This window comes from Paramacrobiotus metropolitanus, unplaced genomic scaffold (assembly GCF_019649055.1).
Source record: "Paramacrobiotus metropolitanus isolate TYO unplaced genomic scaffold, Prichtersi_v1.0 Parri_scaffold0000181, whole genome shotgun sequence".
Classification (NCBI taxonomy): Eukaryota; Metazoa; Tardigrada; class Eutardigrada; order Parachela; family Macrobiotidae; genus Paramacrobiotus; species Paramacrobiotus metropolitanus.
In genome coordinates this window covers 171,723-183,854 of record NW_026570401.1, presented here as the reverse complement: position 1 = coordinate 183,854, position 12,132 = coordinate 171,723, and the positions used below count along the sequence as shown (strand labels likewise).

At 43.3% G+C, this 12,132-nt stretch overlaps 3 protein-coding genes across 4 annotated transcripts; all 3 read left to right on the top strand.

Moving 5' to 3' along the window:
- Positions 1-2,188: 2,188 nt before the first annotated feature.
- Positions 2,189-4,912, top strand: LOC129600517 (uncharacterized). 2 transcript variants are annotated; one of them, XM_055499075.1, is made up of 7 exons: positions 2,189-2,697; positions 2,764-2,848; positions 3,034-3,375; positions 3,595-3,828; positions 4,195-4,335; positions 4,400-4,577; positions 4,639-4,912. In XM_055499075.1, the coding sequence occupies exons 1-7, from the start codon at positions 2,533-2,535 to the stop codon at positions 4,676-4,678; spliced, it is 1,185 nt and encodes a 394-aa protein (XP_055355050.1). In that variant the 5' UTR covers positions 2,189-2,532; the 3' UTR covers positions 4,679-4,912. The 2 variants fall into 2 exon arrangements, with proteins under 2 accessions (XP_055355050.1, XP_055355049.1); XM_055499074.1 differs by having other exon boundaries at positions 2,189-2,848.
- A 530-nt stretch (positions 4,913-5,442) lies between these two features.
- Positions 5,443-7,679, top strand: LOC129600527 (uncharacterized). The gene is made up of 4 exons (XM_055499085.1): positions 5,443-5,513; positions 6,184-6,190; positions 6,246-7,026; positions 7,393-7,679. The coding sequence occupies exons 1-4, from the start codon at positions 5,443-5,445 to the stop codon at positions 7,542-7,544; spliced, it is 1,011 nt and encodes a 336-aa protein (XP_055355060.1). The 3' UTR covers positions 7,545-7,679.
- A 275-nt stretch (positions 7,680-7,954) lies between these two features.
- On the top strand, positions 7,955-11,281 carry LOC129600518 (dynein axonemal assembly factor 1-like). The gene is given in 9 exon segments (XM_055499076.1): positions 7,955-8,431; positions 8,532-8,714; positions 8,816-9,051; positions 9,242-9,534; positions 9,849-9,934; positions 9,999-10,080; positions 10,145-10,207; positions 10,262-10,342; positions 10,402-11,281. Coding segments are annotated over 9 exon segments (1,455 nt in total). The 5' UTR covers positions 7,955-8,409; the 3' UTR covers positions 10,811-11,281.
- The last annotated feature ends 851 nt before the right edge of the window (positions 11,282-12,132 follow it).

The window sequence follows — 12,132 nt, the reverse complement described above, 5'->3', positions numbered from 1 at the left end:
GTCGTTCTAGCAGCAATGTGTTGGCTTGTTTAAAGGATCGATTTATTCGACACCAGTCAGCTCACAGATCAGATGGGATAGCACAGGTTTACACTACTTAAAATGATAAAAATTTAAACACTGAAAAAACATCCAAAATCGTTAGTCCCATTAGTGATCTTGGGGCGTGCAGTCAGTGTACCCAAAACCGCAGCTGCTTGTTTAAAGTCATTTATTCTTATGTGTTACATCACGCGTGTCACACGGAGCCGCTGCTGCAACCAGCCGTGCGGTTAGTCTGGTCGGCGAAATGTATGGTTGCGTGCATGGTGCAGGATAATTCGCGGAAAGAGAAAGCGCGAAAGATTGTGCTGCAGGAGAAAGTGGAGGAAGTTCGGCGGAGAAAGGAGCGGATGGTACGCCGACTGACGGAATGGCGTTGCAGCCTCGGACGCGCGGGGCGTTTGAGTTAGTGAAACTGCACGGTAATATTTGCTATGGCTGATTCTGATTTGGGTTGGATTGAGAATTTTGTAACAGACTTTGTGAATGTGACAAGGCAAACTGTATTTTAATTATTTCCTGTTTTCTTAGATTTCCTTAGTTATTTGTTTTTGGAGTAACCTCCAGTAGTGTGAGCAACTTTGTGACGTTCGAAAAGCAACAAGGTGTCGATAAGTTCGTATCGTTCTTCTAAACTGCATTTAAGACGTATGCATACGTAGCGCCAAGTCCCTCGGGAAGAATCTTGGAAAAGCGCAAAAGCAATAAAATCGGGCACATCAGGGAACCAACGTTTCATCATTTTATGGTCACACGCAGCTAGAATCAAACATTTACTCAGCAGACAGATAATTAATGATCACGTCGAAATTAAAACAATTAGTGCTAAAGTAATTTTCTAGGTGGCGTATGCTACAGCAATAGGATGCAAATGCTAAAGTAACAGACAAAAATCTGTAACAGAAAAAAATCCTTGCGAACTGAGCTATCCGAACGATAACGAATGCTACGAACCCAACCTCTATGACGAGGCGCATACGAATCACCCGGATTTAAGTGTGCTCAGAAGGCTCACGTATATGTCAGGAGAACTCCACGAAATGGGGCAGTCCAGTCGAAGGCAGTCGCCGTCGTGTAGTGCGCTTACGTAAGCATACATAGCACTTAGGCAAGTTCAATTCCCAATAGGTGCAGTTTTCATCGTTTACTCTGGGCGGCGTTCTCCTGAGAGATAGGTACATAAATCTAATTGGCTGGCATTTAAGTCGTACTTATAAAGGTCCGAATCGCTTGGCTCGCTTCTTCATTCTGTCAGGCAGAATGTTATGTTATCGTCAAAGCTTGGCATCGTCTCCGCTCCGGTCTGTTCTCCAAGCCATACTAGGTACGCGAACAAGCTTGTCCGGTAATTTCCATCGAAAAGGTACAGCTAACGTGACATTTGCGCTTATAGCGATGGCCACTTAACTACATTCGTCAAATTTCCTAAATGCGCTCCGCAGTTAGATTGTCGCTTACTGCACCGACCATTTTCTACCCACCTTCCGCCAGGCAGTTACTATTATTCTCGTTAAAATTTTAAATTATCTGGTGCACCAAGCCAGCCAAAAGCATGTTACGTGCTTAAACAGTGTGGCGTGGCGCGCTGTAGTATGAAGTTTGGCGTAGCCTGTGAATTTGTGTATGTCGCTGTTCTGATGCGGTGGAAATTGAGTTTCTGGTTTAAGTCCTCGCCCTCTACCCCGCCGGATGCAATTGAATCGCTACGTTGTTCAACCGCTGGCAGATCGCTACGTTGTTCAACCGCTGGCGTTCGAAACTACGGGAACATTCGGACCGCTGACGAAGAAGTTCTTTAAGGATTTGTCGAGAAAGATCTGTGACTGTACAGGCAACCCTCGCCCAGGGGAATTTTTGCGTCAGAAAATAGGTATCGAGATTCAGCGAGGAAATGCAGTATCTGTTCTCGGTACTTTTAGTGACATGGTGGAGAAGGAAGAAGTGTATTTTGCCTTCAAATTAGGCTATTAGCTATACGGTAATGATGTCAAGGATTGTTGTTCTTTTTACTTGTGTAATACGCGATGTAATTCAATAAAGAAGTCTCACTGAAAAAAACTATGCGTACGATTACAAGTGCATACGGGTACATACTCGAAGTACAAGGAAACTTTATCTGCATCTTGCGCTGGATATCAATAGTTGCATTACAGCCCGTCGTACATGTAGAAAAAAATGAAAATATTATAATAAGTGAATATGTAAGTACTTAAAAAGCACAAACATAATATGCTACTGGAATGTAAGTATATGCCCGATATACCAAAATGCGTACTTACCTTTGAAAGCAAGTACATGTAATTTACCAGAACTGATCTGACCTTTATTCGACCTTTGGAAGTTCGCCATGTCGTACGGGCTCTCCGTGCACGCCAGGACGTGGCGCGAATGATTATATCCGCGCGAAATTACTGGAAATTATTGATCTATCACTTGACCCCGATAATGTCCCCTGATTTCATCTTCTGATTATGCGTGTTGATCGTACGAATGGTTCTCTGCCAGTGTCTATTGGGAGAAGCTCCTGATCGTGTATCTCACGTCGACCATTGCGATCGCGCTACTGAACGCTCCAGAAACGAAAAAAATATTAAACAGAAGAGCCCAGCTGATAAATTGCTCAGTCAACCTTCTATTCAAAAACCTCCAGCTGCGGTAGACAATGAGCGCTCTCTAAAGGAAAACAGTACAGTAGTTGCGATTGACATTATTTATTTGCAGCCAGCTCCGAAAGGGCCACCACCGATCACTTCCCATTATGCTATCTACACGCAGCCCAATAAAATCCCTCCGCGAACCGATCACAGTACGCGCTAACCGTTTTGAGCATCCAATTATTCGAAAAGTAAAAAAGATCAACCTTTTAATTTTAAATACTTTTATTTTGCGCATATATCTTGTACTTGAATTTTAATTACGGTTTCTATTATTTTTACTTTTCTTGATTCAGTTCAGGATTTATGCTTATAAGTCATTTTTTGTTTTCCTTAGGTTCGGTGAAGAGTGCCAAGACCACTCCCAGCTTTAAATCAACGAGATCCTCCGTCAAAGCGCAATGGAACACTGGTTCGCCCCAACCTACCAATACCTTAAAGCACCCAGCACCGCCTCCGCCCGACGCCCGCTCGCTTTCCTCCGGGAGATCATCGAAGTCGGGTAGAAGCAGTCCGGCGCCGCGGCGACAGGAGGCCCCAACTAAAACCCTGGGTGAGCTCTTGGTTCCTTCGAGCTCCAACCACAGTTCAGCCAAAGGGAAGAATGTTTATCGCTCCAACAGTGCCCTTCAGATTTCTTTCGCCAAGAGCAACCACGATCTCGAGGATTTCTATGCCCGTATGTACCCTTTTCTAAAATTCTGAAAGTAGTCATATTATGACGGTAATCTAGATTAAGAAATAATCTTACTTAAATCATTTTCCCTAATACACATTAGATATTATCAACAAGTTTTTAGCGAAAGATAGATAATTACATAAACTAGAAAGTAAAAATACAGACTACATAGTCAAAGCACTGTAATAATCAAATTTTTGTTCATCTTGAACACAATAGAACATCCGGGATACGAAGCGGACGCCATTGAATCCAAAGGCTTCATCGTCCCATCGCGCAGTCTCACACAGGAAGACTATGAGAGCTGCCTTCCGCCCAGCGCATATCCGACTGCCAACGCGGAATCATCCCGGGTAACGGTGCTTGTCGAACGGCCCGACAGCGCCAGCAGTCATAACAATCAGCCGGCGCAGTGGAATTCTGGGACGTTTCAACATGTCGTGGACACACAACGTAATTATTCATTACCGTTTATTGAAGTATGGTAAATTTGGCTGTCTAAACTCTAAAGTACAGACAGGTAAGAGATATACTCAGCTTTTTGGTACAGCTATTTAGCATGCTAATAAAATTAGGTGTATCCGTGTATATGTTGCAGCTAATTTTCAATATGTATGACGCATTTGTAGTTGTAACAATATTAGTAAATCATTTTCAAAATAAATACGAGTATACTGATGAACAATATTATTTTTCAATTTGTAATATTTTTCCATAATCAGTTTTGGGGTGATAGATTTTTTGGTGTTATGGTTCAGTCGGTTGTGATCAAAATGTTCGACCTCTTTGAAATTCAACTTCACAAAAATTAATTTCCAGCGATCCCGGCGCCGCATCTTGACCGTGACGAACCGCAGCCGTACGACAGTGCGTCCGTGAAATCGATATTATCCATGAAGTCGAAGTTGTCCGCGAAATCGCGGGTTTCGCCAGTGTCACAACGCTCCCGCGTATCCTCCAGTAAGAGACAAGAAATTCAAATAAATCACCCATTTATCTGAAAACATTTCATCGGAATTTTTAGAAAGTCCGTCGCCGGTAGCGCGTTCGCCGGTATACGACAACGAGGAGCTGGACGACAATAATCCCTTTGCCACGGAGATCCGGCGGCCGCAGTCGCGCAGCTCCCTGGAGTCCAACGGGCGGAAGGTATCCGACCGGAAGTCCCCGTCCAAGAACAGTCTAGGCAGCGTGCACGAGCAGTAAGCTGCGACTGCTGTGATCGCCTTATTACTGGGTTTTAGCTTTAATGTTTTTCCTTAGTTATGGCCATGCGGTACATCGACCGGTGCCTTATTATTAATTCCCCCTGCTAATTGGTTCTCTGAAGCACTACTTCGCTTTTCGTCGGAGAGCGATATTGTGCTGGAATTTGCTGTATTGTGCGATCTTTCGTGCTTAGTTGGTGTGTTTGGTGTATTAGTGCGGGAGATACTGAGATCTTCCGCTTTATTTAACAACGGTGCTGAAGTGTTAGAATTTTGCGATTTGTTTTATAAAATCTTTGCTTTGATTATATGGGAGATTTTGAAGTGCCAATAAACAAAGTTGTATCCTTTGCGAAATCGTTTTAAAGGTAATAAGTAACACTCTAGTTCGAAAAGTACTCGTACGTACAATCTGACGTAACACTGCATAGCGCTCGCCGTTACCAATAATCTTGCAGACACTTTGACAAAAGGTTAATTCGACACATTTCACATCAATGTATTACCGTGCACTAGCGCTATTTCAGTATTTTACTGTCGACTTTGAAAATTAACGTTACCCATTGAAAAAAGCGTGAGTTTACAGATAGCTTCCGTTAAGCGCATTCAGCTGACCTTTCTATTCAGTAAGATACAGTATTCACTGCATCTTCTCGGCCATAATCCGGAAATATGGCGAAGAAGTCGTCGTTAAAAGATGATGACAAGCGGAAGAAATCATCGGTTAAAGGATGGTGAGAAGAGGAAGAAGTCCTCGATTACAGATGGCGGGACCAGGAGAAAATCCTCAATTAAGGATGATGGAAAGAGAAAAAAATCCTCAGTTAAGGATGACGAAAAGAGGAAGAAATCCTCGACTATGGATGGAGAAAAGAAGAGACCCCGCCGCAAGACATCAACCTCGGAGCGGAAGGCTTCGCGTAAATCCAGGTCGGGTTCGAAAGGTTCGATAAGCAGCAAGAGTGGCCGTCATCGCGAGACCAGCTAGCCTCCGTACGATCCAAAACGGCCGTCGCGAAAGACACTTTCGGGTGCCACCAGGCGAGAAACTGACGATTCGCTACAGGTTAGAAAAATCGTGCGTAGGCTTTTCTACGAGTACGTCATGTTACTTCGTTTCAACAATTTCCTGACTTGTTCTGGTGTATCTCTTGCTTTTATTCAGCCGTCACCGTTTGTTCCTAAGATCGGAAGACTATATTACTTCACTGTGGACCTACACGTGTCCTTTAAAAATAACTTAGCTGGATAATTTCCACAGTAAAAAATAATTTTTGCATAATTGCGGTTTATTGATTTGTCCGTTGTATTACCTAGCTATTTTTGTTGTTTCTTTTTTAAATTTTTCTATTTCCGCTCCTTGGCTCAGCTAGGTACAGAGTACTTTCAACTTTGCCGTGATATTCTCTTAATTATTCACTTTTGCATTTATAAAATTCTGTTACCAGCCTGTATGCTTCTGTTTTCAGGGGAAAATCTCTTTCGCCATTACTAGCCGTATTTTCGTGCAGCAAAAATAATTTCCGTGACAATATATCAATCATTTAACGAATAACTAATACGGTATCGTTATTTTAATTTTTTTTATTTAGTGATACAGATTTTTTGTAAGTTTAGACGGACTAACTCGTGTTCTCTTTGAGAAAATATTTGTATTTACAGGTATCAAACAGCGGCACCGAACTGGCCATTGCCCAGAACCCTCGGTTATCCGCTGTCTCCTCCATTCCGGTTGACCTCGGCGCTGTCGTCTCGCAGCGCAAACTCCAAGAAGCCGAACGCCTCCTGCACCAAATGAGCGCACCGGCGCTTCTCCAACTAAAACGTCTCCTCCGTGGTAAAGCCGACGCGGTACAGCGCGACCTCGCTCTCCTCGAAGAGAACGAGACAACCCTCTGCGAACTGGGCACGAAGCTCCAAGAAGAGAAAAGCACACTGGAAGACGACAAATGCCGGTTATCCGAGCAGCTGACCATGATGCGCGACAATCTGTGCAAAGTGACTAACTTCAGTTGCCAGATATTTGAATTACGCGGCGGCGCCGTGATGGAGGAGACGGTGACGGATCAGTGGACGGAGCGAGCGGATATGCTGCAGAAAATGGAGCGGATGATTGCCAAGGGGATCGAGGAAGACGCCAAGGTCACCAAGGAGTTTGAGGCGGCGGAGAGGGACTGGCAGAAGTTGATGCTGGAGTATGCCGGGTATGAGCAGCAGATTGTCGCGGCGCACAACCGCCGCGAGGATCTACAGAACCAGATTAGAAATTATGAAGAGTTGTCCAAGAAGCAGGAAAGTCAGTTGCGAGAGCTGAAGTTGTTGCGGAAGGAGCATGGGGATGAGATGTCGAATCGTGCGGCCGGAATTGCGCTGCTCAGGCAGAAGGTCATCGAGCAGCTGGGGCCGGAGTATTCGCTAGACAGAGTGGATAAAGTAATTACAGGTGCGTTTCAGTTTAAATTGATTACTGAACTCATCTACTCGTACTTTCAACACTTGCTATAAAAGGAATTAAAGTAAATTATTTAATTTATTTACTTGGAAACTATTTATAAAAAAGTTTTCTCTTGCCAAATTTTTCTAGAAAGCTAATTTTTCTGCCAAAGCTTTTTCAGAAAGTTGTTGCTTGCTTGCTCGTGCGTAAAGTGACCAGCAACTCGATAAATTAATGATTTTACCTGGGAAAGCAGTTTTTGCCAAACTGTTTTCTTTAAAAATTTTCCTAAAAGTCACCAACAGCACTTTAGTATAATTATTTTAAATGAAATCTCTACCGAATCGTCTATCATCACTGCGTTTTCCCATAAAGGTCACCAGCAATTCGAGCACGATTTAGAGGAGACGCTAGTGGAGGTGCAGGCGTTAGTCATGCAGGTGGAAAGCGACCGACGAGATTCGGCAGCATGCGCTGGAAGTGGTGCTGGAGAAAGCGCAGAAGCCGGGACACCACGGTGTGGATGAGAACATCTGGGCGGAGATTGTCCGCACGCCCATCAAGGTCTCGGAGACCGGGCTGAAAGCGCGCGTAGCCGATTTAACGGATATGGTGCAGTTTAAAGATAAGGCACTGGCGCAGCTACTGGGCGAAAAGGATGATGTGCGCTCGGTGGAGGAGAAGACGGAGGTCGACGAGGCCGATGCGCTGCCGAAAATTCCCTCCGATTACTGGTATGCCATAAGCTAGTCCGTGTATGACCGCATTGGTTTATAAATAGATACATTAGCACCATATTCACGCTTCAAGAACATTATGTAAAGAAAATATAATTTCAGGAGTCCAGATGATTAATCGGTAGTCGATGCCAAATGGAGACCATCGTTTATTACATGGCCAAGCATCATCAACCACATTCTGATAAGTACGGTAACGTTCAGCATGCCTTGCAGTTCAGCAGCTGGGATAGAAACTTTACTGGGTTGTCTGCTCTTTACGCCTTTTAAGTTGCCACAGAAACACCTAGACATTGCATTTCGAAATGTAACAGGGACATGACGTTGCAAGTCAGTTTTAAAGGACATGAAGAGCCTACCACGGCTAAAGTACTGATAAAAAATTCTATAATTAGAGTTCTTATTTGTATGAAAAGGAGAAAGCATGAATTTTTAGTGTAACTGCTCGAATGCCTTGTCCCAAGCTTTAGTTTAACCGTTTTCTGACAAGTGGATTAAAGTTGCTGTCAGTTTCTGCCAGTTTAATAATAGTAATTAGTAATTAAAGTTTCCTTCGGCATTCAGTATCAGTGGATTGTTAATCGGATTTAACTAGTTTGATGGCATTTGTGTTTTGCTTCTTTTGTGAATCTGCGATCAGTTGTTGTGAGCTGTAATGAACAACGAAGAAGAGCAATGTAAGCAAATTGGCAGCCGGCTGTCATTATCTTATTTCTGCAGGACTGCCAATTTGCCAGCTATCTGTTATAATAATTTGACAGTGTTTAAATCTTGCAGCATGTACAACCGACCCCACGGTCGTCTCTCAGTGGGCAGCGGCGGCACATTCCGCCGCGATAAACCGTAAAAAATTATGGACACCGCCCACGATGAACCGCGACACCCTGCGGCGGATCTGTCGTACCTTGAAACTGTACAACACACCGGAACTAAACGATGTCCTTTATCTGAACCACCAAGGTATTTGATAAATCTGTAGAAACAATAATTAAAGTAGACTAATAGCTTTATGCTGCATGTTTTGGTACGAAATGCTTCATAGCAGCGTTAACCATATGAAGGTTTTTCAAAGATCGAAAATCTGGAGGAGTACACCGCGCTGCGCTGCCTCTTCCTGGGTTCCAACGGACTGGAGCGTATTGAGAATCTCAGTCATCTTCACGAGCTGCGCAGTCTGTTTTTACAGCATAACTTCCTGACCCGCATTGCCCATCTGCACGGGATGCCACGATTGGCCAATCTGAGCTTGAGTCATAATCGTATCTCGCGGATTGAAAATCTTAATAAGTAATCCACCGCATCCGCCTGTTTTAAGCATTTCTAAAGACCGTACACTTTCGTCCATCGAACAGTTTCCCGTATCGATTTTTATTACTTATCTAAAAGGTCACGTGACGGCGAGATGCTTTCACTGGGCTTTCATTTTGTGCACGTGATAGTATTTGATTTTCCGATTTTTCCCATTATCCAAAGGTCATTTGCAAGAGCTGTGTTCGCTGGAGATCGCACACAACGCGCTGGCGACAGTGGAGGATCTAGCGCATCTGGCGGAGTGCCGTTCGCTGGAGATTCTGGATATCTCCAACAACCGCCTGGAGGATCCGCGGATTGTGGATATTCTGGCGGGCATGCCAAATCTGAGTGTACTGTACTTGACCGGGAATCCGGTGATCGCCAAAATTCCCAATTATCGCAAGACGCTGATCTGTCGTATTGCCACGTTGAACCATTTGGATATGAACACGGTGTTCCCCAGAGATCGCGCCTGTGCAGAAGCATGGTAAGTCACGATTTCATCGGAAAGCGTAAATACTTTGTCACGGGTTGCCTGTGTTTTTCTGCTTTTTTTCTAAACGTACTTCACAAATGCTGAAATAAACATTGATAATAAAAAAAATGATTGGTTAAAATGGAAAACTAATAAAATTACTAAGCATCAGAAAATAAAGTTAAGAACAAGAAAACGAAGATAATTATCGAAATTAATAAAAATAAATTATGTTGATACTACGAGTAAATAAACGCATGAAATCTGCAACAAACAACAACCACTGCCTTTTGAATTGCACCCGCTATTAAAAAACGTTTTAACAGGTATCGTGGTGGAAAGGAAGCGGAGCTGGAAGAGCGCTCAGCCTGGATTAACAAGAAGCACAAGGAAACACAAGAGAGCGTTCAAAGTGAGCATCAATTTCAATCGTACCAAGCAGACACCACTGTACCAAGCACTGACATGTTTTCCAGATCTTCTGGCATTACGCATCAACGCCCAGATTTGCAAAAGCGCCGTGGAGGACATCGTTAGCACCATAGAGCGAACCGAAAAGTACGCATCGATTTTTCCTCTATCAATAGTTGCAATAATATTGTTGACCTTTTTTGTGCTACAGTGCAGGATCGGGTGATGCGAGGGTGAATCTCCTGGAAGCGTACAATTCTGTTCAATCCGAACCGTAAGAATCACTTCAGATAAGAATTCAACAGCTTTTTTCTACGTTTTTTTGTAGACAATCTGCCGGAGATGCGCCACATGTCACCGACATTAAACCTAGCCAAGAACGGTGCCCGTACGGATATCTAGAAGAGGAGTATGTTTTCTTTTTCTGATCTATCCCGCTAGCTTAATAACGCCTTTACATTTTCGCAGGATTCCACTCGAAGAAGAGAATTTAACTGCAGCTCCAGCTTTGGAGGAAGCGTATACGGTGCAGCACACCGATCAGTTTCCTCTTTTACCGGCACAGCATGACGAGGAAGTAATCCCTCAACGCCATACTGAAGAATCCGGTGATACCCTCGATTACGGCGCTGATATGCACCAGTCCGAAGGGATATTCGCCGGTGACAGCCCGAGTGATGCGGTCCAGCTGACAAAGACGTTAGCACGGATGTTTGGCGCCATGCAAACCGATGACGGCGACTATGCCCCGCCGCTATCGGGTGGCGACAACGCGATCAGCGATAAGTCGTTGTATCCACTGGGACGCGGGACATACCAACAGCTGCCGCGCTCGGGTCGGCCTTTAATTGAAGTCATCGAGTCGTACGATCACTGAAACGTAGCACGGTGAAGGGACAATCAACCCACCGTTCGTACACATCGGTTTGTTCAGAAAAGGTCAGGGTTTCCCGGTTTCAGACCGGCAGATATAGTTCGAACAGGAGAACGGTATACAAGGAGTACGTGTCAATGAAAAAGAACGGTGATCAACCAACGAAAAGCCAAATGCGTCGACTCAACTTGACGACGCCAAATTAATTTTGGTGAAGAATGCAGTGGTTGATTCGCTGTATGAATTTAAAGACGAGCTGGTTAAGTTCAACAATTTTATGTAAGCAATGATAAAACTTAAAACAAATTTTGTTTCCTTCATGATGCGTGTAATGTAGTCGGTGCTGTTTGCAGTCTTTTTTGCGGCGATATACCCAATCACAGCGTCATGTGGCAAACGATAAACCCTGGCAAATGCCAGCAACCCGAATTACGTCTAAGGTTTCTGGCATACAAATATATGCAGACCTAATGTAGCGTGGATTCATCTTTTTTGATTCGAATAAATTTGATACGGGAGATGCCTTCTTGATTAAATTTGTAACATATGTCAAATTCGGCCGCGGCGCCGGTCTGCATTCATCTCGTATGATACGTGGAGTACGAATTTTTTGAAAACCGCTGTTACTTGCAATTTGTTCGGCTCACACGAATTAATCAATGTATTAATTTAAATCAACCTTTGTAATTTGAAGTTGTTTAAATCTAGGAATTTTTTAATCTTGGCGCACTTGTTGTGCTGCTTAGCAACGTTACCACCCTCGCTGGTAGTAGCTTCTAACGGCCGGTGCACAGGAAGCAAACGTTCGCACTACGAGTACCAGGCTCTTTTTCTAATATACAGACTACTAATTTCAATGAAACTTTCGCACGATGTCAAATTCGTTCAGCTATTCCAATTTGGGCATTGAAATGACTTCAAATTTTGAGGTCAAATCCGTCAGTAATTGGTTTTATTGCTGGATATGATTAATTTCAGAATAATCATTATTAATTCAATGACCTCCGCCTTATTTCAGATTACCTAATTATCAGATTCTAAATTACTGAATTTCTAATTTCTAAATACCTAAATTTCCAGTTCCTAAATTACTGTACCAAATTACCGTGCTTGCTTAATTTTTACTAGTTAAATTACTAGATTGCTAATTTATTATGTAGACAGTAAATATTAGATTTCTGATTATTAGATTTCTGTTAGATTTATTATGTAGATAGTAAATTAAATTGTCTTGCTCGAGCGGGTGCCAGAAAGTCCACATTCCTGCTTAAGACTGTTTTTCCTGTTGAACTTTTCCCGTTTATAAATACTCTGCGAATGAACTG